This window comes from Leptidea sinapis, chromosome 16, assembly GCF_905404315.1.
Source record: "Leptidea sinapis chromosome 16, ilLepSina1.1, whole genome shotgun sequence".
Taxonomy (NCBI): Eukaryota; Metazoa; Arthropoda; class Insecta; order Lepidoptera; family Pieridae; genus Leptidea; species Leptidea sinapis.
The window spans coordinates 665,976-691,674 of record NC_066280.1 but is presented as its reverse complement, the minus strand read 5'-3'; the positions used below and the strand labels follow the sequence as shown (position 1 = coordinate 691,674).

The window sequence follows — 25,699 nt, the reverse complement described above, 5'->3', positions numbered from 1 at the left end:
CCACTGTCTACTAGTTTCACGTTTGATAAGATTATTATTTTTATGATAACAAGAAACGAGACGAGCAGGACGTTCAGCTGTTGGTAATTGATACGCCATACCCGTTACAATGCAGTGCCGCTCAGGATTCTTGAAAAACCCAAAAATTCTGAGCGGCACTACAATTGCACTCGTCACATTAGAAGTTAAGTCTCATTTGCCCAGTAATTTCACTAGCTACGGCGCCCTTCAGACCGAAACACAGTAATGTTTACACATAAATGTTTCACGGCAGAAATAGGCACCGTTGTGGTACCCATAATCTAGCCGGCTTCCTGTGCAAAGGAATAGTATAATGTGGTGTTTGATCAGAAAAGATTTTATTTATGTGTAGGTAAGTCCCTGCCATCACATTGGTTTTATAGCAATCAATGAGGTTGGGAGTATTATTATGATCAAATAGCTAGTAGTTTGGTTTTCCTGTTGTCCGTGTATTGAGTTTCAATATAGTTACGTGTGTTATTGTTTCAAGCCAGTCTTCACCAGGTGGAGTAAAACTTTTTAAACATTTCGTCGTTGACCCTACGATGAGAACAATCAACAGCTGTAACTTTAAGTGACTCTTGCATTTTTGAGTTCTTCCTCTAATGAAACTACAGTTTTCTGTGGTTAAATTTATTTGAAATTCGGGATAAAATGGCATTCAACATTGTCCATTATGTGACGCGTTATTTGAATAGTTTAAGTTCTCTTCTAAAGTTATTCAATTTTAAATGGTTATATTATATTCATTTTATAATTTTTGAATATTTATATTTTGTGTAAATGATACCAAATTGGTGTAGCAGAGTCTGGCATGGTCCTTAACGCCTAAACTATGTTTTGACTTTTGACACTTAAAACGACATGGCACACATATAATATTTAGTTTTTCAAGGTTTGCGCATAATTCATTCACTCTAACATGGTAAAAAATCAAAATATTAGTCTATGGTATGATATGGAATGCGAACATTTGTTAGAGTAGGGTAGGTGCGATATATTCGGAGTATAATCTTATCGTTCCGAATATATCGTTGTCGATTTTGCGAGTAGACCTCCAGTTATAAAAAGTGTTCGCTTACAGCATGGAGCTGTAGGGTCTGCCTGCCACTGAATACAGAGATATTTTACAATTCTACAAAGATACTTAGAGATGCCCTGTGGGTCACACGGAACGGCGAAGTGTATGAACATCTACAAGTTCCGTGAACCAAGTAGAATGTTGCAAATCCTATAAATATTGCAGGTCCTATGCACGGACGAGTAAAATAAGAAGGACTCCGCGCCGTGATATTAGCTAGTGAAGCACCTGCTATGCTAGTGTGTGTGCGGTTACGGGGGATACCAGTAACACAATTTTTTCTCCCTTAAATAATCATATACGGCCACAAATACTTTTATAGTATCGTTTTCACACTTTTTCACAACGCACGACAGCATTTTCTAAATATTTTATTGAGACACAAACTGATCTGTCACAGATGTCAAATCTCATAATGGCGGCTGATCGGCTTGTAGTGTGTGTGCGTGGGGCTATGTATTTACCGGCTTGTTTTGGTGCTTCACTGTTATGTAAGGTGACACGGAGTCCTTCCTTTTTTACTCGTACGTGGTCCTATGAACAATGACTCGAACTAGCTGACTCTAAAAGTAAATTTTAGACTAAAAAGGAATAGATTAACTAAGGGCTCAGCCAAGCTACAATCGGTTTATAGCTAATACTAATATTATAAAGAGGAAATATTTTTGTTACTGTACACAACATCTGTTATGTATACACTAACTTTTTTGACTTACCCGTGTAAGGCATTGACTATTTGACGTTTGAGTATTTTTATTCCATCACTTCACATAACATATTGTAATTGAAATAATTTGTAAAACGATGAAAATTTAAATGTTGATTTAAAAGAGTGGCAATGAGTTTCTTGCCACTTATTCTCATTAACTCAACTTCTTGTCATTTCCGTGACCGTACATGAATAAAGTGATTTTGATTTAAATATACTATCACTGCTTTCACAATATACTCGTAGTTGCGATTTATAAAATGTAACTAAATGATGTCTCATGTAACAATGCGTAATTCCGGGTAATTGAGGAAAAAGTAATTATTTATTTAATAATATTATGTTAATCATTTTATTTTCCTCTATTACATGTACACATTACTTAGCAGTTAACAAGAGTGGACTGTTAAATCTTATATTTTAATATAATTATGGGTAATTGTGGAAGCACATTAAACAATTATTGTGCTATGAAATGCGATCGTAGCATATACTCGTACTATATGGATGTAATATTATTTGGTGTTATTTCCCTGATATTGTTGGGTATTTTTCTATACTTCACGTTATATTTGTAAAGGTAAGATCAATGTTTATGTTAATTAAATATTTACAAACTTTCTGACCCGACAGACAAGAACTAACCTCTATTTTGAGCAATTCACGCACACTGACACAAAGTGTCATACAAATCGCTAGTGTAAGACACAGCTTGTGCCGCACACTAAACTAATATTCCTGGCTTGTTTTTATCTTTTATCGGCTGTCTAACATCAAGAGACTCTATCTAGATGAATAAATTATCGAAGTTGTCAATAATATTTCATAACACCAAGAATTATTTCGTAAATATGCTTCCTATTGTTAAAATGAAATTATTTCTGCTGTGAAACAATTCAAGCGTTCAAAACAAGCATTCTCTCAAATTCTCTCATAGAAATAATGTTCATACAAAAAAAAATATTGGAAAAAAAAATATGTGTCCCAAATCAAAATAAAAACTACCTCATCTCTCAAGTTGGACTAAACTGCTCTCCATGAAGCACTCCCCATTAATATCCGTAACTAGTTTAGGAGTTCACTGGAAACAAACATCAGGACTCTGGATTTAAATATGTATATTAAGATTATATTGAAACTGTAACTAGTAATATTCTGTAACTTAAACGGTAAAACAAAACACAGATTGTTTTACTACGTTCTGTAATTTCTATCTTGGAAACGACATTTAAAAATGATTCTATCATAAATTCTATTCCTTTCTATAGAATCATAGTACTATCCCTACTCTGTCATAGACATTATAGCATTTTACAATTGTAGTTAATAAACTAACTAAAGTTGTAAAATTGTAGTTAATATACTAACTAAAAAAGGTAGCTAAAGTTAAATTTGTTTTGTACCTCCTGAGAAGGATATAAAGATTCTTATATATATATATATATATATATATATATGAATTCATTTTATGCTATTCTTTCAATTTGATTTCTGAACGACAGGGGACACATCAAAGGAAAAACAAAATTGTTGTTTTTATTTAATTCCAAACATTTTCATATTAATTCACATTTTAAACCTTCTCTGGACTTCCACAAATAATTCAAGACCAAAATTAGCCTAATCGGACCTGCCGTTATCGAGTTTTAGCGAGACTAACGAACAGCAATTCATTTTTATTTATATAGATAATTCGTTGATTGAATAATCAATGAGAACGTAAATCAAAACGTAACGACGTAAACACCCGCCTATTGTTATAAACATATTTAATATAATTTAATCAAATTATTTTCATAGTATGACTCACCTAAATAATAACTGATTCTGCTTTAGTTACCTTTGTTTTATTTTTATTAATTACTTCAATATAAGTACCGAAATGTTTTTTTTATTAATTCTACAGATAAAAAAACACTTGGTGCATTAGAGGCCACCAGCACCTGCACTATACGTTTTTAGAATTTGGTCGCATATTACCCCATCTATCTTATTTTTCTTAAGTAAATTATTTTAAAAACTTAAAACACTATAAGAGAAGTTTAATAATGTGATAAAAATACTGGTATTTTTTATTATTGCAACAGGAGAAAATATGAGTTATAGCATTATAGACATATTAATTAAAGCATCTGGGTACAACATATTATAACATGTTACAAACATCGATCATTTCCCGGTGTTCAATATTTTTAGTTTTTTCACAATAGAAGAGTACAATTATTATAACAAAGCAAGTCACAAACGGTCGGAAAAAAATTACGTGGAATAAACCCTGAGTCAGTCATGATTTGGGTTGTTCTTATCAAGCACTCATTAAGTTTCATTTCTGTTAAATAAGATATGAATACTTCAGCCAAAATGTGACTTAACTCGAAGTTAACGTTCGACTTTAAAAGAGCTGAAGACTGAACCTCCTGGACTACAAACTATGATCAGTTTTAGACATTAGAAAACATGGTCTGCTCTAAACGACACATTGACTTCAACATCAATCGTTAGTTATAATTCTAAAGGTTTTGCGGAATATTATCTTAAATAATTTTAATGTCCCAAGTCCTCAAGTCCTATCTTCTTTTAGATCTGAGTTTTCTGTTTTGAAGAAAACTGGCCACCGAAATGTGTTAGATAACGAAACTTGTGTTTAAATAACGGGACTGTGTACACCAACTGTTTGTTACACAAGATTACACGTTAATCTGTGCGCAAACACTACTGCAAGCCGCGACCTCGCCGGGGCTGAAGATAGTGTGAGATTTGAACACCACCGATATATTTATAATTCAAGTAGCTGTGAATACAATTTTTAATTGTATACGTTGTTATTTGGTAATAATCTATCACAACTTACTTCGCAATTTCATATAATAGACACATTTTCTGTTTTATTATTAATTTATTGATCTTACATAATACTCCATAAATCTCAGCGTAATCGGTGTACATACATAAAAAAATACCGATCGAATTGAGAACCTCCTCCTTTTTGAAATTAGAGAGAAATAGTGCGCACGCATGGTACACATAGAAAATGTATATTAGAATGTATTTCAAAAAAATGCTTAGTATATAATATATCAGTTAATGTTAGGCGATTTAACGGCCGTTCCCAATATTCAGTCTATCTCATATTGAGATAAAAAAACGTAACTATCGTTGACTTTTCTGTCCTAATAAACTTATAGACGATAAATCATCTTATTCATACACGCTGTCTGTCAATGGGAGGACGTATATCTTACCAGCGATAGAAGTTTGTATGGAAATTGCATTCACGCGTCCCAATATAAGGCGATAAGAATGACTTATCGGGTATATTGGGACAGCTTCATATTATTGACAGCTAATTACTGAAAGTAAAAGGTATTAATTTGTCTCTATCTGTAGATAGTATATTGGGAACGGCCGGTAGACAGTAATAGTAATGTAAACCGCCTCTACTGTACCAACTATTACAATATATTCTTTGCCTCTACTTACATATATGGAAGTTACTAATGAAAGCCGCGGGCACTTGACGCTAGTGTTGCACAAAGCAATTGACAAAGCTATGTTATATTATTTTGCAACCTCTAAATCTTCAAATATCATTAAGATATTTTCATATACATGAAATTATCCATTATAATTTATATTTAATAGTGTAACACGTGTTACTGAACTACAACATACATATTATGAGTATCGGGTGCTTCAAAACAAATACCGTATTTCTCTACTAAAAAAGCAAGTTGCTGCGGAGTGACTGAAGCACAACCACTTACATACACTTTGCAAGGGTAATAAGAACACTTTTTTTTGAATATTACATTTTATAAAAAGATAGCTTAGAGAGGAGGGGCTGGCTGAAAAACAGCGCTGCGTGGTAACAAAAATCCATGATTCCATGTCAGGTGAAACTGAGCCTTTCCCTTTTGCCTGTTGTTTCATCGGGTAGCCTTATTATTCATATAATTTTTGTATGGCATAAATAATTTATTTATTTATATTATGTTGTAGTTTTTAGTGTGATTGCACTATTAATATTGTGTGTGCGTTAAAATTGAATTTTAATGCACTAAGTTTCTAAACTAAAAATTTAAATGATTGAAATATTCACAATGGTAAAGTATTACATACCTACATATAAGATCTTTTCTGTTCCAGTTTGCAACTATGAAACATTTATAAAATACAATGGAAAAAGACCAAAACAACTCACACATAGAAATAGCACATGGCTTAAATTCACCTGATGTCCGAAATAATAATAACATACCTTTCGTCGATGACACCATTGAGCTAGAGTACGTCAGAAACAATGCAAAGCCAAAACCATTTGATATTGAAAGCGGCGATCCTGGGAGAGAAGCTAGAAACCCTAAAATCCATGCAGCAGACTTAGGTGCGATACACACACCCAACAAAGATACCATTGTTGTAGATACACCTGAAGGAACATTATACATCACCTTAGATCCAGATTCATCTAGGTCTTCTAAAGTTACAAGCCCCAACAGTCCTAGTACACAGTCTACAGATGTGACTGATTCACCAACGCCGTCCAAAGCCCAAGATCCTGATGAATTGATACAATCAGAACGAGAAATAGAACAGAGGATGACTGGATTGAGGAGAAACTCGATATCGATGCCGACCTTACCGAACCTGGAGTTACTGAGACAAGGGTATATCAGTAACACTCAGGAAAAGGTAAGTGAATTCCAATTATTAGTAAATAAGTTGTGATGGTACAGTGCCTATTTGATAATACAAACTGGGTAGCTATAATTTATACATTCTGTGTATTTACTGCCAAAATTATTGAACAGAAGCATTTAAATTTCTTAATTTTGGACATGTTAATGTTAGTCTTAAACTATGTTTAAATAATATATTATTTTTTAAAGTGATAACCCTCACTTTTGAGTTTAATTTATTTATTTATTAAAGCCTATTACAATATTAAAACTATTACTAATTTATTTAAAATATTTTTTTATATATCATCCCACTGCTGGGCAAAGGCCTCCCCCAGGTTTGGCAGCCATATGTTAGCGAGGGAGCGATACCGCTGTTAAATGTTTTTGATTTCAAGCTGAAAGGAACGTCTTTGTTTTTTAGTATATATTTCAGTGCCCAAAATTTATTCCATCCTAGTTGTATCCTCTGTTCTATGTCTATGTCTTGCCAACCCCAAGTAAATCTTACTGTTTGACCGAGGTACGTGTATTTATTTACTTATTCTAATGTACAGGATCTACTTTACAGTTGATAAGTTGGTTTCGAGTCCCGCATCGTTCATAAATTTTATTTGTATGTTTATATAGTATGAGCTAGTTAAACATGATCATGGAAGACGTGCACTGTTGGACAAACGCCTCCCCTTAAAGATTTATACGACAAAATAACATAGTAGAACATATTATATAATATAATAAATAATAATAATCACTTAAATATCAAATAAAACACAAAATATTAAACACAGAAAAAGACCGGCCAAGTACGAACCGCACAACACGGGTCCCATACAATCCAACGGGATAAAACAAAATATAAAATTAATTAAATTTATTAATGAAACATTGTTCTTAATTGCAGTGACATTTTTAAATTCGCCATCTTAGTTTTTATTATTTGTTGATATAACAATCAATGAACACAGTTGTGTTCGTATTATTTATAAATTCATAAGCGACTATTAGCGTAGTCGCTGATAATAGTAGGTGCTTGGAGTAGTAATTCTTGTAGATAATTTCTGGGGCTACTAAAATCCACTGGTACATATAGGCATCTCGCCAGTGATACTTGGCTCCATTTGGTGACAATAATTGCCGCATGATAACTATAATTAAATTAGTTTTTATTTTTTTAAGGCTTTACTCTCTGTTCTCGTTTGTTCTATTTCATGGTGTGGTGGTAGTTTGTTATCAAAAAACTTTTATTCTATTCTACATACTTTGTAGAAATTTCAGGAGAGAAAGAAAGGAAGGAAAGAATATTTGAAAGCAAAAAAAAAATGGATTCTGGAATTGTGCTAGTAATTCGGCAACAAGCCTCCATTACTCGGGAACTACAAATATAGTCTTCTAAATGTGGGTGCGAAAATAAAATATGATTAATATTGCGAGCATTTGTAAAATATTTTGTTATTTGGTGTGTTTTGTTTAAAACGGACTTATAAAGCTCATAAAAGCATGGTTATCACATAACATTAACCTCATTTACTTTTCTTATCATACAAAGTTTGGTCAACATTCGAACGTAAGCACCAATTATTACTTTATAGCACACTCTAAGACCACAGTTTGATTAACTCAAGGATTCTTTTCTGAGACATAAGTCTTGTGATAATAATATTGCTGTCGATACGTCATTGTTTATCACTGTACAGTGATAACAAATTTGATAAATGTGAGAAAGAAATTTGCTTCAGTACTTAACAGCTATCTTTAGTGTGTGGCGAAAATAATGTACATATTAAATAATAATTATTAAAAGTGATTGTGTTATTACCTCTAAAACAAAACAAAACGGTGATCAAAGATAAGGCCATCTTCGTTTTTAAGACACGAGCTAACAAATTTATTAGCTGGTCGAGTCAATATTTGTGTTGTGTGAAGTAGCACGGTCAGGTGATCTTGTTCTTCAAGATAAATAAATATAAGTAAATATGAGAGTAAGGAAGAAGCCAGATTTGCGTTTGAATATTCCCTCATATCCACATGATTATGTTGAAATGCCACCAGAAACTAAACGATTGATCCTAGAAGCAAACGCATCCTCTAACGACATACAGTATATAGATGAAGATACACCGCCACAAAGCGTGCATTTCTCTGTAGGTAGTCCGGCACTTTCAGAAAACGCAAATGATTTTCGTTCAACAACACCAGAAGTTAAAATATTAGTTACTCAAGAAGATGGTAAAGTTAATAGTGCTGATGATGACGATCAGAGTGTCAAACATAGTCCAGTGGTGTATAGGAATCATCTAAGAAGAAATTCTGTCTCTGCCCCGACTCAGCTTAAGAACTATGGAGCCAAAGAAACAGCCAACGAAAATGTAAGTTGCCACAGTAATACAAACTTGACAGCGTAAACACACAAAATTAATAATACTTTTTTCTATATACCATTCTTGAGAATTGATCCTTGATTTAGTTGAAGTGCTTGAGGTCTAGTAATAATGTATTAAACTTCAGATCATTAACTTCTGGAAAAGTTAGAAATAATCCCCTATTCCTAGGGTTATTTTTATTTCTTCTAATGGATAATGCGAGATTCTAAACTGTGCCTAACAGGGTTAAGACCGCCAGAAGCGTAATCACGCTTCGAAAAAATTGATGATTAGAAGAAGAAATTCATTGAAAAAAAAATATGGCTACTTCCATTGAACCCAGTTTGTAACCTTTAGGTTTAGGTTCAAATAATTTTATTTCCATTAAGTCACTTACATGAGATTTTAACAATAATTAAGGTACGTACTTAAAAACAATGATTTTGGTAGGTATACAATGCAATACAATGTTAGGTAAATCGATGAAACATAATACAAGCTACTTGTGTTAATTGAATTACATTATAAAAACTTTTTTATACACACCAATTGAACGAGTCACTTAAACAGTAAATAACGCATATTTTTAACATTTCTCTTAGTAATTATGATATCGTGGCAAATTTGAATTTAAAAATAAAAAAAGGAGTTTTGACGTTGTAATAATATTTGTTGACGAAATATTATAGGTATGGAAGTTAATTGTCTCATTACGAATGATTTATTTGTATAAGAATATATTTTTTTGAAATATAAATAGAAATTAATTTCACCGCGTAGGTACTATTGGCAAACAATAATATTAGTTTTATATCTGGTAAAGTCAAATATGCAATCATCTGTAATCTATAAAGGCTATCTGAGAACTTATCTTTATAAGACTTATATACTCTTAGTGTGTTCTTAATAGATTAAGGTCAAAGAACAAGGAATAGATTCAGTTTATTTACCGACATCATTTTAAATAGGTGTTTGGATTATATAGAAACTTTAATTATTATGGGTGTTGTATCGGCTTAGTAGAAGATATTATGGTTTTTAGCACAGAACATTTACGTATTTTACGTATTCTGTGGTTTTCAGATAATAAGGCTTTATCGTTACTTGGACACCGAATCATCTGCCTGAGACTGGTTTTTTATTTTTACAAATACTAATTAAGTGTTAATTTTTTTTTTCAAAACAAAACAAATCTTGTAACAATATTTACAATACTATGATTACATTATATTAAAACTATCATTACGGGGAAGTGTACCGAGAATTTTGGTAGTATTTCCACTTTGGATAGCTAGACTGATCCGTTGACCGAAATAGCTAGCAGCGCTTCGGTTGCCAGTAACTCAATTGAGGCGAGATGATAGTACTATGTACATTCTCCGCGCCTCTGGGCCCCACGTTCCAAGTGTCTCGACAATTATCAAGTGTTCTTGTTATATTCATATAATAATGAAGCTCCATGTGTTTTTTGTTCTTTTGTTTCAAATGCGCTACTTTTTTGTTCCATAGGTCACTTTAATTGGTACGTTGTAATTGGACTTAATTCATAAAAAAAATATTAATGCAACGTTTCTTTTATTCGTGCATTGGCAAGAAAAATTTCGTTATAAGTGTTTAGTCTGAAAAAGATTAAGACTCAAGAGGTCTTAATCTCAGTAGGTAGGGTCGGTTACCACTGGGCTGTACAATTTGGTAATAAATAACATTTAAGAAAGTAATTCGTTATAACTATATGCACTCCCTCACCACATACACCTGTGATTCCTCTGGTGTTGCAAGAGAGTGTGGGCGGCGGTGATCACTTAACAACAGGTGACCCGTACGCTCGTTTGTCCTCCTATTCCATAAAAAAAAAATATACTTTCACTATGTCAGATCTCACACTCTGTTCAAAAAAATAAATGACAAAAGGAATCCAAATTCGAATTAATGAATGGGTTGTTATAACAATTTAAGAAAATGCAAACAGTTATAAGCAATAAAAAAGGAAAATTAAAAAAAATATTAAAACAATAATAATTTAATTGATAATATAATTAAATGCTTGCTAGGTATCCGTAATAAGTTACATAAGGAGGTCGTTTGTAGTCAGTAACGTCTGCAGAAGTAATAAGTAGTGACACTGAATCTCGTGACCCTGTGCGGTGGTTTATCCAAATCACTGGACATCCTGTGCGGGATGTTCAACTGGGCCCGCTCTAGTTTTATTCAATCTACGCCTGTGCAGCTGCACTACACCGCATCGCATAAAAATTTATATGACTATGAGAGAGAGAGAGCTGTGAAATCGTCGAAAAAAATATGTTTAGAACTAATCTCTATTTAGAGCAATTGACGCACTCTAACACAAAGTGTCATACAAATCGTGAGTGTAGACGTAGCTTGTCACGCAAACTAAACTAATATTCCTGGCCTGTTTTATCGGTTGTCTGACAACAAGAGAAAGTCTATCTCGGCGTATTAATTATCTAAGCATGCAGGCCGCACCAGGATGAGATTTTTCATGCGTCTCAGAGCGGCCCATCTCAGTGACCATTGGAAGACGTTAAGTATACTGCTGAGTGCTCTTCTGTTAACTGATATACCAGTGGGAGGCTCCTTTGGGATCCACCATCCACAGGATGCCGGCTAGATTATTGGTACCACAACGGCACCTATTCCTGCCGTGAAACAGTAATGTGTAAACATTATTGTGTTTCGGTCTGAAGAGCGCCGTAGCTAATGCAATTACTGGACAAATGAGACTTATGTCTCAAGGTAACCAGCGCAATTGTATTGCCGCTCAGAATTTTTGGGTTTTTCAAGAATCCAGAGTGGCACTGCATTTTAATGGGCAGGGTGTATCAATTAACATCAATTGTCAACGTCCTGCTCGCCTCGTCTCTTATTTTCATAAAAAAATATTAATATTTCAAAACGCTTGTATTCTTTTCGTTTATCGTTCTTAAATAACGCAATAGGTACTTTATTTATAATCTGTCTATAAAATGATTTTTAAATTCTCCGAAAACCTTACTTTACTTGTAAATTTCATGAACCCATATACCTAATACTAGCTGACTCGACCAACCTTGTTCTATCTATACTATTAATTAATATTATAAAGCTGCAGTGTTTGTTAGTTTGAACGCGCTAATCTCTGGTACTATTGGTCCGATTTGAATGATTCTTTCAGTGTTGGGTAGTCCATTTATCGAGGAAGGCTATAGGCTGTTTTTTTTTAAATTAGGGATCCGTAATAAAATTGCTATTTTGTAACACAAGGTGTAAAATCGATAACCTATTTTTGCGTGCGCTGCAAAAACTATTGACAATAGAACAAAATGATGTACAGGCTATAATTACTTACTTATTATTACTAATAAAACTATCGCGTGAATTATACTTTATATGGCAAAACAACGTTTGCTGGGTCCGCTAGTTTATAAATAAAAACTTAAATGAAATCTAAACCAGTGAAAGAAATAAGAAATAAAACAAAAACATTTTTGATTGATCCATATTATTCTATGTATTAGCCCCCCTCGCTGCCCCCTTGCGGGTGAAATCTCGTAAGATCCATTCTTAACCTCGGCAAAAGGAATATTTCTACAAAATTACAAGTCTCTACGCCTTATGGTTCCAGAGATATCGTGATGAGTCAATATATAGTTGGAAATCTCTTATATATTTACCCCCTTATTCATAATAGTCTGCTAACTTAAAGCATTGCTAATTCTCACTCTGTCCTCTTCTATTGACCTAAGTCAAAATGAGAAAAAACACTCCTAAGCGGCTGTTTAAAGTTAGCGGACTATTATGAATAAGGAGGTTAGAATATAATATAACGTTTACTTTTTCAACCGACTTCAAAAAGGAAGAACCTCCTTCTCAATTTGCTGTATTTTTATATCTTTTCCCGCCGTTTACCGCAATGAATTTTTCTTTTGATTAAATTGGCCCAACAAAAAAAGGTCAGAAGATAGAATTATTGAGTAATTGAGGGAACTCCTTACAATTTATATTTATTTAAATAAAATAGCGTTTTTCGCTTTTTTTTAAACAAAACAATCATTTGTATATAGTTAAAACCGTTTGGTATACTGCAACTGATGAAGAAGACCCTGGGAACCTTTTGAAAGTGAGTATTTCACGTGTGGTGATACTTGAACGACCTTAAAAAACGTCGAATCATTGAACTGCTCTGCTGTGGATAATCAAAAATGTGGATTGTATGTCTCAGTCGAAGTTTGGGATTCTGCTCAGTGATGATGCTGATAAGCTTGAGCCTAGCTGATGCTGGATGAAAAAATATAATGTTTTTGCAACACAAACACCATATGCAACAACAGTATGTCTACAGCATGACCATCTTGTCTCGACTCCAAACCTATTAAGTCACTAGCAAGCTAGCAAGCGGGATATATAGGACTAATTATAACCTCTATTATTACGGTGTTGTGTCTCCTCTCTCAATAATCTTTGAAATGAACATTATATCCTATCTCCCACTGGCTTAGGGAAGTAATAAGCTTATGAGCAGGCTTTGGATTATCCTCAACAATGTTTTCAGGTGTTTTATTAACTCATGCAAGCACAAGGTTAAAACTTAAACTATGTTTAAAAAAACCGACTACAAAAACTCAAAAGTATAAAATAAATTAATAGAGATTTAATTTAATACACCTCTTATGCAAATCTTATACCTTTAATATTAATAAAATACTATTCATTTTATGTGCTACCTACTGATAGGGCTTAAGTCGGTGCTTGCCTGCTTGGTTTGTTTGGTTCTAGACAAAGCTATCCAGCTCAAAGTATTTTCTTTCATTGGCTTGGCACCTCCTCCTCCTTTTCGAAGTCGGTTACAAAAAACGAATGTGTTCTTAAGCCCGCTATCGAACTTGAAACTTACTTATAAATGCATTAACTTTATGTACCAGCAATATAATAATTCTCCTATTCTATAACAAATAAACAAGATAACGTCGGTAAGTTGGTTGCTATGAGTGCTACCAGCCTACTATCCGACGTCAATAATGCAAATGCAAATTCAAATTGAAATATTATTCAAAATTATTTATTATTATTGAACGTCAACAACTACTACTAGATGGGGCTTTAAATTCAACATCAAATATTTTTATTCAAAATAGGATTCAAAATTATTTATTGAACGTCAAAAACTGCCACCCATTCGAAGTAGACTGCCTCAGAGTTGAGAAGAACGGGCGCAAGAAACTCAGCGGGCATTTTTTAAATATAAATATGGATTACAATGTATTACCGTACAATAAACATTTATAATTAAAGAGCCTGAGGATGTTTGCTGTATTCCCAGTCCGCGGTATCATTAAGAAAATCGATTTTGCTTGAGTAACCTTTTCCACACAAACGTTTTTTAACAATTCTTTTAAATTTCGTAACACATTTGTTTTGTACATTTTCTGGGATCACATTGTAAAAACATCGCCCAATAAAAGACTTACTAACTCGACTTAGCCGAGTAGGTATAGCAATTTTATGTTTGTTCCTCGTGTTAGCATTATGATTGTCACAGTTTCTAGCAAATTCCTCAATGTGTTTATGAACATATAGAGCATTATCAATGTTTGTTGGCTTAACAATATATTATTAATCTTCGAGCCATGAGACTGGCACACTAATCGTAGCCATAAAACTCAAAGGCCGCAGTTGTACGTCTCACAAATCCTCACAATTGCTCGTCCCTGATCTTACCGTCGCGGCTCTACACATCTTATCAAACAATCTAACATTCAAATTGTCAAAAGATCAAGTATTCGAAATATTGTTACGGTATTTATCGCGCCTCAAGTGTACAAAGAACAATTGATTTGTGTCCGGAGTTACTCAGGATTAGATTTTTATTTATATATAATAAAAGTGTTTGCTTTGTGTCTCTTATATATTGAATTATCAAGAAATGAGTATTTACGATTCGATATTAAAAGTGTCAGTGAGGTAAAGTGATTTGTTAGTAAATATAAAAATAATTGTGTATCATCGTATCGGTAAATTAACAGTAATACCAAATGAATAGTAAAGGTAGTAAGTCACCGGCGCACACGTTCAAATATCGTTCTCCTCTGTGGATAGAGTCCGACTCGGAGTTGAGTAAGAGTGATGCCTCGCTCACCAGCAGCTCACACAGTGACTCGTCTAGTTCGTCGGGGAGTGTCAATAATTATTTGGATTCAAAGGTTAGTTAACTTGAGAGAAGTTCACTCCAAATTATAACAAATAAATAGTGCCCATGACAGAATTCATTGCGCCTATTTCTGCCGTGAAGCAGTAATGTGTAAGCATTATTGTGTTTCCGTCTGAAGGGCATCGTAGCTAGTGGAATTAAATGAGACTTAACATCTTATGTCTCACGGTGACGAGTACAATTTTAGTGCCGCTCAGAATTGTTTGGGTTTTCAAGAATCCTGAGCGACAGTGCGTTCTCTATATATTATTAAAATAGAAGAATCATTAAGAGCAAAATTTAAAAAGTGTGAGTGAGTGAATTTGCTAGAAACTGTCATAATCTTAACATTAGTTAACACCAGGAACAGACAAAAACTAATAATGCCTACTACTCGGCTAAGTCGAGTTAGTAGGCATTATTAGTTACGTCTTTAGTTTACGTGTTTAGTTACGTCTTTTGTGGGGAGTTGTATATATACTATGACAACAAGATCCCAGATAATGTTCAAAACAATTAATGTATTAAGAAATTCAAGAAATTGTTTCGTAAACATAATAGATTACTGTAACATAAATGACTTTCTTAATGATTGGGAATGGAACGACCGCCCTCAAGCTATTAAATAATGAGTTTAATTGTACTATATAACTTTGTAACCATATTTTTAATGAAAAAAAAAAGAAGCCCGATGAGTTTGTTGCGCCCGTTTTTCTCAGGTTTGGGGCATTCTTCTTGGAATGGGTGGTAGTTTTTGATTTTCAATAAGTGATATCATATCCTATTTTGAATAAAAATATTTGAATTTGAAAACAATTTCGTAGAAGTTAGAATTAGATTAGTTAGAATCAGTTGTTTTATCAAAATAAAGTACAGCCCATGTTGCTTATTACGAAAGAAGAATATAAGCATGTTTATTCATTACAAACATACAAAAGACAAATGTTTTGTATGTTTCTGTGAACTTAAAATTCAATCATGAATTATTGTACGTTCATAATAAAATAGTTAATAGTTTAGAATAAATTTAAAATATTTATAGCGCCTGAATCGAATGTTGTAGCTATATATAGCATAGATATTGAAAGATGTGCACATGGCGCTGAGTTCAGTCAGCAATATTGCCTCAAGAAATGTTTGCTACAGTTTTTAAACAGGAGTTTCATTTCAGAGTATAAATTATTAATGTAACGTAAGCTATTTGTATTGTTTAATTAAATTAATTAGCTGTGAGTCAATACAAGTATTTTTTAATGCGTTTTGGAAGTTATACTTCTTTAGGCGCGTTATGAAAAAATTATGAGAGTGAAATTTTAAGATGCGCGCGCATCCCTGTAACACAAGAGTAACAGGTTGAAGTTGGTTCCTAAAATCAATTTAAAGTTAAACGTTTGTGTCATTCGTTATTTTTTTTTCAGTTTCTTATAATTATCTATAAAATAGCAATCTTTATAATACCACGAGAAATAAATCATTTTAATGATTTTTGCTTCGTTAGGCCAAAGAAGTATAATTTCTTGCGTGCATACATAATACACACACACTTTTTTTTTATTAATTATCATCGGCATCATAATATTCTTTAGTTAATTATCATAAGATTCTTTAGAACTGCGTCTTGCGTTCATAAATAACCATGTCGTAGACACTCCACAGACACTTAATTAATTAATTGGTTAACATTGCACCTCTTGCAGTGCTCTGTTAGTTCATTAAGCGATGTCTGTCACAAAGCACTGCAAACTCGACTGCATTCCGCTCACACAGGTCAGATTTACCTACTATTGTCAAATTGGGCCAACCACCCAAATTAAAACTAATATATTTACTCTTTCTTAATATTGTTACACAAATAAAATTCGAAAACAATATTTTATGAACGATGCGGGACTCGAATCCACGACCTCTCGACCGCGTTCCGTGCGAGCGCTCTTTCTAACTGAGTCAACCGTTCGAGTGACGTAATAAAATTTTGTATGTTTTATTCAAATCCAAGGTTGTGGCTTCATCAATCCCAGAAGTGTGGGTTATCACGGGTGAGGTCGCGGGTTCGAGCCCCGCATCTAAAGTTCATAAAATTTTGTTTTTAGGTGTATTTATGAAACCTCAGAAGTAAGGGTTATCACTTTAAGACATAACAAATAGTTTAATATTGTTACAATAAATAGAAGGGGTTCGTTAGCGAATCTTTAGTGTTAAGGCTCGAGCTATCCAGCTCTACAATTTTAAAGTTTTCTATAAGATTTCTTAATGTAATCGAAAAGAAAAAAATATATGATAATCTTGAGCTTTTTATCTTTTGAAATCACAAATTCAATACATAGTTTGAAATACTTCACTCGATAAAAAATATTAAAAATACCCTTTTTTTAAATAGATATCTAATTATAGGCTTACTTTCTCCAAGTTTTAATTTTTAGAACATTTACCAAGGCATTATTTATAATTCGACCTAGTGGTTGCCACTGTATATTTTGCAAGATGCAACATTCAAATACTTAACATAATATACCAGTACTTACACTCCTATAGCTAGTTGGGAAGATAACATCAAAAAAAAAACAGCTGGCCCTAACTGGATTCAAGTAGCCCAAGCCCCGTCCATGCCGCCGTTGCACATGAGGAATGACACCCTGGCCCATACGGCAAAAGAGAAAGCCGATCTCCTGTGCACTCTTTTTTCCTCCAACTCGACCCTTGACGACAACGGAAAAACACCGCCGACCATCCCGCGGTGTCAGAGCTCCATGCCTGAAGTACAGTTCCGACAGAAAACTGTTAGGCGAGCTCTGTTTTCGTTGGACGTCAGGAAGTCGAGCGGGCCGGATGGCATTTCTCCAATCGTGCTTAGAACGTGTGCCCCTGAGTTGACGCCGGTGCTAACGCGTTTATTCCGGCACTCTTATTCAAAAGGCGTAGTCCCTGATTCATGGAAGTCAGCCCTTGTCCATCCGATCCCAAAAAAAGGAGACAGTTCGGATCCGGCAAACTACTACTCTCCAAAATTATGGAGAGCATAATTAACCGCCAGCTCTTGGTATACCTTGAGGGTCACCAGTTGATCAACGACCGGCAGTACGGCTTTCGCCATGGTCGGTCGACTGGCGATCTTCTGGTATACCTAACACATAGATGGGCGGCGGATATTGAAAGCAAGGGGGAAGGCCTGGCAGTTGGTCTGGATATAGCGAAGGCCTTTGATCGTGTATGGCACAAGGCGCTCCTCGCAAAACTTCCATCATTTGGGCTTCCCGAGAGCTTATGCAAGTGGACCTCCAGCTTCCTCACTGGGCGCAGCATACAGGTCGTTATCGACGGTTATTGCTCGAATCCCAAGCCCGTGAACGCTGGAGTGCCCCAAGGCTGTGTGCTATCTCCCACGCTGTTTCTTCTGCATATCAATGATATGTTGGACACCGCCAACATGCATTGCTATGCAGACGACAGCACTGGTGATGCCGTATACACGGGCCATGCAGGTCTCTCTCGGGAAAACGTCGACCAGTGCCGGGTGAAACTTGTGTCTTCTATCGAGTCCTCTCTCGAGAAGGTCGCGGAATGGGGTAAGTTGAACCTTGTCCAATTTAACCCCCAGAAGACTCAAGTTTGCGCGTTTACCACTAAAAAAACCCCATTTGCCGTATCACCGCTCTTCGAGAACACTTCCCTTAAAGCCTCGCCTAGTATCGGAATACTGGGTCTCGAAATCTCGAGCAATTGCCAATTCCGTGGCCATCTGGAGGGCAAAGCCAAACTGGCTTCAAAGAAACTGGGCGTCATAAATAGAGCACGGCAATACTTCAAGCCGGCCCACATTCTAGCGCTCTACAAAGCGCAGGTCCGGCCTCACATGGAGTATTGCTGTCATCTCTGGTCTGGCGCACCCCAGTATCAGCTCGATCCATTTGACCGCGTGCAACGCAGAGCAGCTCGAATTGTCGGGGACCCAGTACTCTGTGAACGGCTGGATCACTTGGCGTTGCGTAGAGACGTCGCTTCATTGTGTGTCTTCTACCGCATCTATCACGGGGAGTGTTCCGAAGAGCTGTTCAACCTGATTCCTGCCGCCGAATTTCACCTTCGCACGACACGCCACAAGTTACGATATCATCCCCACCATCTGGATGTGTGGCGGTCCTCCACAGTGCGGTTTTCAAGGAGCTTTCTTCCTCGTACCACGAAGCTGTGGAATGAGCTTCCTTGTGCGGTGTTTCCGGGACGATACGACATGGGTACCTTCAAGAAAAGCGCGTACACCTTCCTTAAAGGCCGGCAACGCTCTTGTGATTCCTCTGGTGTTGCAGGAGAGTGGGGGCGGCGGTGATCACTTAACACCAGGTGACCCGTACGCTCGTTTGTCCTCCTATTCCATAAAAAAAAAAAAAATCTAGAGAGGACTGGCTATCTTAGGAGGCCTTCACCTACAGAAGAGTTCTTACAGAATGAAGAATAATAATATAGGATTAAGGAAAAACTAACACAAGTAAATTTTAGGAACCAAAGTTAATTACTAACAAAACTAATAATTGTATGTAGGTAAACTAACTTAATCTAATATACTTCATGTTTTATAAGCTGTAAGAAATAAAAGGCTTTTTTATTTTTATTTATTTATTTTAGTTACACTCAGATGATGTTAAATACTTAGCCCCTTTGGCTGTAAAACTAAACATCTAATTTTGAAAAGATTTTAAAGTGTAACAAAACTACGACATACAAGGGGCCTATAACGGTATTTTGTATCTTAAAAGTTACAAGACCGAAGCAGTAATTTTACTTATAAAAACACATTATAATTTATAATGTAGTGTTGCAAACTTAAATTCTAGTTATTGAGCAGAAATTGTCAAAACAATATAATTATATTACTCATTTGATTTATATACTTTACTCCACGGACGAGTAAAAAAAGAAGGAATCCGTGACATCGTACTGTATAACAGTGAAGCACCAAAACAAGCCGGTAAACGTGTAAATACATAGCCCCATTCGCCCACCATTATGAGATTTGCCATCGTCTGTGACAGATCAGTTTGCGTCGCACTAAAATATTTTAAAAATGTTGTCGTGCGTTGTGTAAAAACAATACTATAAAAGTATTAGTGGCTTTATTAGATTATTTAAGGGAGAAAAAAATGTGTAACTGGTATCCCCCGTAACCGCACACACACTAGCATAAAGGTGCTTATATCACGGCGCGGAGTCTTTCTTTTTTTACTCGTCCGTGCTTTACTCTTATTCATTTTCGTCTGACCCACAAGTTCTGCTAAAAAATGTATTTTTTTATGATATTCTCTGTTATAAATAAAAACATCTGTAACTAAACATTTGTAATTAAATCATAAAAATAGGGTTCTTATGCAAGAAATGTGGGGTGCGAATGAAAGGGTTTCATTGGCACTAGAATAAACAGAGCTTTAACTTTTTTTTGAAATATATAGTTTTCGATTTATGACGAACGTTGAAGAAAAAATGATATAAGAAACCTCAGTATCATTTTTGAAGACCTAAGAAATCCAAAAATAAATTGAGTTTCAGTTCGAAGTATGTACAACCCTTAAAAGTTATACTTTTTTCTTTTTATGTGATTATCTTAATGTGGTTCACAGAATACATCTAGTTACCAAGTTTCAACATAGTTCTATTGGTTTCGGAAAAAAGTTGTGGTGACATATGGACAGACAGACAGATACGATGAATCTGTAAGGGTTCCGTTTTTTGCCATTTGGATACGGAACCCTAAAATGACGTCTATTAGTGGTCGTATATCGTGCTCCGTGATCTTGAATGTAAACCATGTTTGATTTGACGGTAGTAATGTGGTTCCTGTGCCCCCTACAGATACCGGAGCACCACCAGAGCGCGGGCTCCGGGTTCAGCGACGACAACAACACCGCCGAAGACACCACCGCTCTCTCCGACGATGACCGCGCCAAGTGAGTCTCCTTCTGCTTTCTGTGCACGTGTAAGAGCCCTTTCGCACTACGTCCGATCCGAATCCGATCCGAATCCGATCCGTACCCGTGAAAAACGGTCCTGTGTTGTACGCTACTTGCTGATTTTATTTGGAATCATGAGGGTAGTTGTACGTGCTCCGCTAGCTGATGACACAAGTCGCGCTTGGGTTGACAAGCGGACAGAGGCTGTTGAGCTGTGCTCGGGCGTGGTCACGAGCACTACATCTGTAAATCGTGTTTACCTCGAGTGATATCCTGTGGACATTAAGTGTACCATAAGCTTCATGACTCTTCACAAGTGTTGACGTTCAATGCTAGTGTCTACGTAATCATTCATACAAACTTTGCAAGCTTGTGATCGCCAGTGTGACGTTCACCTTGGAATACCAGAATCAGGACCGTTGAAGCTGCTGCGCCGTTGCCACATGAGTGGCGTGGTTCAAAGGTTAGTCGAGTGATTTTATTTCTTTTCTCATGATTCTTGGTTCATTGCAAGTGCCTACATAAATTCATTCATTAAACGAGCTAAAAACCAGCGACCCTGTAGGAAACCTTAATATAGTCCCAGACATTATTCCTTGAGCCGAACAGGTGTAGTCGTACAACTATTTCTAACGGTTGACGGATAGAATTCGGATGACGGAAGCCGGATCTAGTTCGTAATAGTTTACGTGGTTTATGGAAGCCCATAATAATAGTTCTACGACTACTTCGGACCGTGTTTTCACGAATACGGAACGCATTCGGATCGGACGTAGTGCGAAAGTGCTCTATCACGGGCTCATCACAGATTATATCTAACGGTCTTAGTCTCAGATAAACAGAGCGTACGTAGTACGTAGAGCTAAGTTTTACGTAAATAAAGTCTGAGCAAAGTTTAACTACGCTCTACCAGAGTGACAAAGTTCAAACTTCTTTATTTACAAGAATAATTTATACCTTAAGATGTTACAAACTTAGGACTGGGGACGTGTTTCGTTTTGGCAGACATGCGAATATTTTATAATTAATAATATAAACCAATAGAAATTAATAATTGGTTGATTTAAGTTGGTTAACATAAAGTTCCTTAGTCGTGATACACTGGACGTAGCGACTCCAGTAATGAGTGCTACGGGCAGACGATGCCGCTTAAGGGCCTCTTTATCTACCTCTCAAATCAAATCAAATCAAAATCACTTTATTCATATAGGTCAAGGAAATGACACTTATGAATGTTCAAAGTTTTCTTTTCTTTTTATATCCACCGCCTTTGAGGCTTGTGCTTTAAAGAGAAGAAGATGTGGCAAGAAACTCATTGCCACGCATTAAGTGGTCTTCTGAGAGCTCTGGTTTTTTGAAATAGATATTTGGTTTCTTGTTGACTGTATTATTTAGACACTTGGTAGCGTGTCAAACCTAGTTCAATCTAATAAACAGAACCTTCGAGCAGCACCATTTGCAATATTATACGAACCATTTGGACTTGTAGCCCTATTACTACACTACACGACCCGAAATATACTCAAAAACTATTTCACATAAACTGGCACATATATTGAGACTTGCAAGATACAGTTCTTCTCCAAATTTCATTCCTCAAAAAGTTATTGAGACATATAAGTCCAAAAATCGTCATGTTTATCACTAACTGCTATATATAGATGCTATAGAAAGTGTACAAAATAAATTTATTAAAAGATTAAATTATAAGTTTCAAAATTGTAATACTCCTCAATTTATTTACCTATCTTTACAACAGCGTAGAGAATACAGAGATCAAGTTTTCCTTTTCAAAATATTACATGACTTAATTGATTCCAATCCTATTTTAAGTAACATTAAACTTAACTGTCCAAAACATTATACACGTTCTATAGTTCTATAGTACATTCTTTATCCCTGTTCGTAGAACTAATTATAGTTGCATTTCTTTTATTATAAGAGCATGCAACACTTATAATAATAATTATAGTCACTTAGACATTTTTCATAGCAGCTATCGAACTTTTACTAAATGTCCAACCGATAAATTTGATAAATTTTAGTTTCTTTAGTATTTTTGTGTACTTTTTTCGCCTTATGTTTAATTGTATATCAAATCGTTATATTTTGTATTATATTCACTCCTACTTTGTTTATATTTAAGTGGAAACTTTATTGGCTTGTGTAATATAAATTATGTGTTTCAATGTGTATATAACTTAAGCTGTTTTTTTCCAATAAATAAATAAACTGACTTGTAGAACAAAAGTGTAGCCCACATCTAGATGAGCTAGAAAGTTCAAATTTGGCATCTAGGTAGGTACTAAACTAGGTATGTTTTCTAAGGCACACTCAGTATAATAAGAATCAGAAATTAGAAAATTTATTATCAGAACTAGCCAAGGCAGACTTTAGTTTTCCATATTAAGTTACCAGTAGAAATGATATTTTATTTTTCCATAAAATATTTTTAATGTTGTTATAAATAAATTTGCAGGACTGACTATAGAAATTGGCAACCATTTAGATTTTAACTCTTTTGTCATTGAAGTCAACTACCAAGGCATCCCTACTAATATTATAAATGTGATTGTAAGTTTGTTTGTTACACTTTTACGCCGGAGCTACTGAACCGATTTTGATGAAATTTGGTACAGCGATAGACTAGAGCTTAGGAAAGGACAAATATTTTATCCCGGAAAATTCCATGGTTCCCGCGGGTTTTGTGAAAAACTGATTTTCACGTCGATATAGTACCAATATTTTTTTCCGACTCCTTCAAAAATACCGTTCATTTGTACAAAAACTTAACTATTTATACACTAAAACCTTCCCTGCACCAAGAATCAAGCTGTCCATTGGTGAACACAGCTTGAAATTCGGTGCGATATTTTTCAGTTAATCGCGAACAGACAGACAGACGTGGAGGAGGACTTGCTTTCCTGCTTTCATTATCTAATTGTCTTAATATCGTTGTAGCAGTTCTTGTCTCTGGTATGTTTGTCATAAGCGGCTCAATCCCAGGACCTAATTGTATTTTAGGTCACACATCAAGTCAATCGACTTGCGATGTGGCTCCATCACATCTAAACAATTGAAGTTCAGCAATCTATCAACTTACCAGTGGGAGGCTCCTTTGCACAGGATGCCGGCTATATTATGGGTACCACAACGGCGCCTATTTCTGCCGTGAAGCAGTAATGTGTAAGCATTACTGTGTTTCGGTCTGAAGGGCGCTCGTCACCTTGAGACATAAGATGTTAAGTCTCAGTTGCCCAGTAATTTCACTAGCTACAGCGCCCTTCAGACCGAAACACAGTAATGCTTACGCATTACTGCTTCACGGCAGAAACAGGCGCCCATGTGGTACCCATAACCGGCATCCTGTGCAAAGGAGCCTCCCACTGGTAAGACAGTTGGTGAAGTGTACACTCGTTGGGTAAAGAGAGTTAGAGGCGTTATCTCCACAGGTTCGAATACTACATTGTCCATATATTTTGCTATAAATACATATTTGAATTTATGATCACAAGTGTCAAATTGCTTTCAAAGCAATTCATCAATAGGAATACAACAGAATATTTTATAAGTAATACGTATGTCTGTAGGTAAGGTCAGTAAGGCGTACGGTGTAAGTAGATCGGGAGAGATTGTTCGTTAATCAGGAAGCGCATCCGACCGATGACCCCAAGAGCCGTAACCACCGCCCTTTGTCCTGCACTGAGTTAGCTAAGGCGCTCCACAAACGGCGAGCAATCTTATATACACATTGAGCAATGTATTGTCAGGAAAAAATTTTGTTAATATTAGTGAATATAATGGCTTTATGAGGTAGCTAATTGTCGCTCAGTGGGCAATGGAGAGGGCTCGGAGTTTCCTTGCCAGATCGAATCAGAAATGAGGAGATCCGTAGGAGAACCAAAGTCACTGACTTTGACCAACTGAAGTGCCACATAGCTTAACGGACAGATGGCCGTTGGGGCAGTAAAGTTTTCGAATGTTGACCTCGTACCGGAAGACGTAGTGTTGGTAGACCCCTCACAAGACGGACCGACGTTGTAATCAAGATCGCCGGAACTCGTTAGATGAGGGCAGGGCAAGACCGATCGTCGTGATGATCTTTCGGGGAATCCTTTGTCCAGCAGTGGACGTCTTCCGGCTGATGATGATGATTAGTTAATTAAAATTTTCCATGCACAAAATATGACCATATGACCATATTTTTCCATCAATGATATAAGAATTCTGTTCTTTGTGCGCTTAAAACCACACGCCAGGAGTGAAACTACAAACTCTTCCAAAGTATCCACGAGCCAACTCTACCTCAACTAGCTCGATTTAATCAGGTTTCATCTATTGGTTTGAACAGTTTTATATCTCCGTTATTTCTAAAATGTTACCTTATGTGCACTTCGGTGATTATTTTTATGAATTTTTGTCATGTCTAGACTAATGTCATACTTAATCTATGAAGATATCTGGTAGGAAGTAGACATTAGTCTGCATTGTCGATGGGCGTCCGACACGTTGGTGCTAAATAACCAATTGACACAGTTCGTGAGAGCGCTCTGAATTGCCTCTCATCCGTCTCCCATCTCCATGTGGATTGATTTATGTTCCCAGTGTCACAATTGCAGAAATATTCTGTAACATCGACAGACGTTGTTCTGTACCTAATTAATAATACACTGATACACATTTGTCAATAATATTTCAAAACATCAAGAATTATGTGGTA

General features: G+C 35.6%; 1 protein-coding gene across 4 annotated transcripts in view; it reads left to right on the top strand.

Moving 5' to 3' along the window:
• The window catches only part of LOC126968589 (myogenesis-regulating glycosidase), a 62,809-nt gene that overhangs the window by 4,883 nt on the left and 32,227 nt on the right, over positions 1-25,699 (top strand). The window contains exons 1-3 of one of the 4 annotated variants that reach the window (XM_050813594.1): positions 2,244-2,391; positions 5,958-6,503; positions 20,882-20,976. In XM_050813594.1, coding sequence (XP_050669551.1) covers positions 5,988-6,503; positions 20,882-20,976 — 611 coding nt within the window. In that variant the 5' untranslated portion in view covers positions 2,244-2,391; positions 5,958-5,987. Of the gene's footprint in view, positions 1-2,243; positions 2,392-5,957; positions 6,504-8,253; positions 8,860-14,886; positions 15,054-20,881; positions 20,977-25,699 lie in introns of those variants that run through there. The other 3 variants (XM_050813596.1, XM_050813597.1, XM_050813598.1) reach the window with 3 other exon arrangements.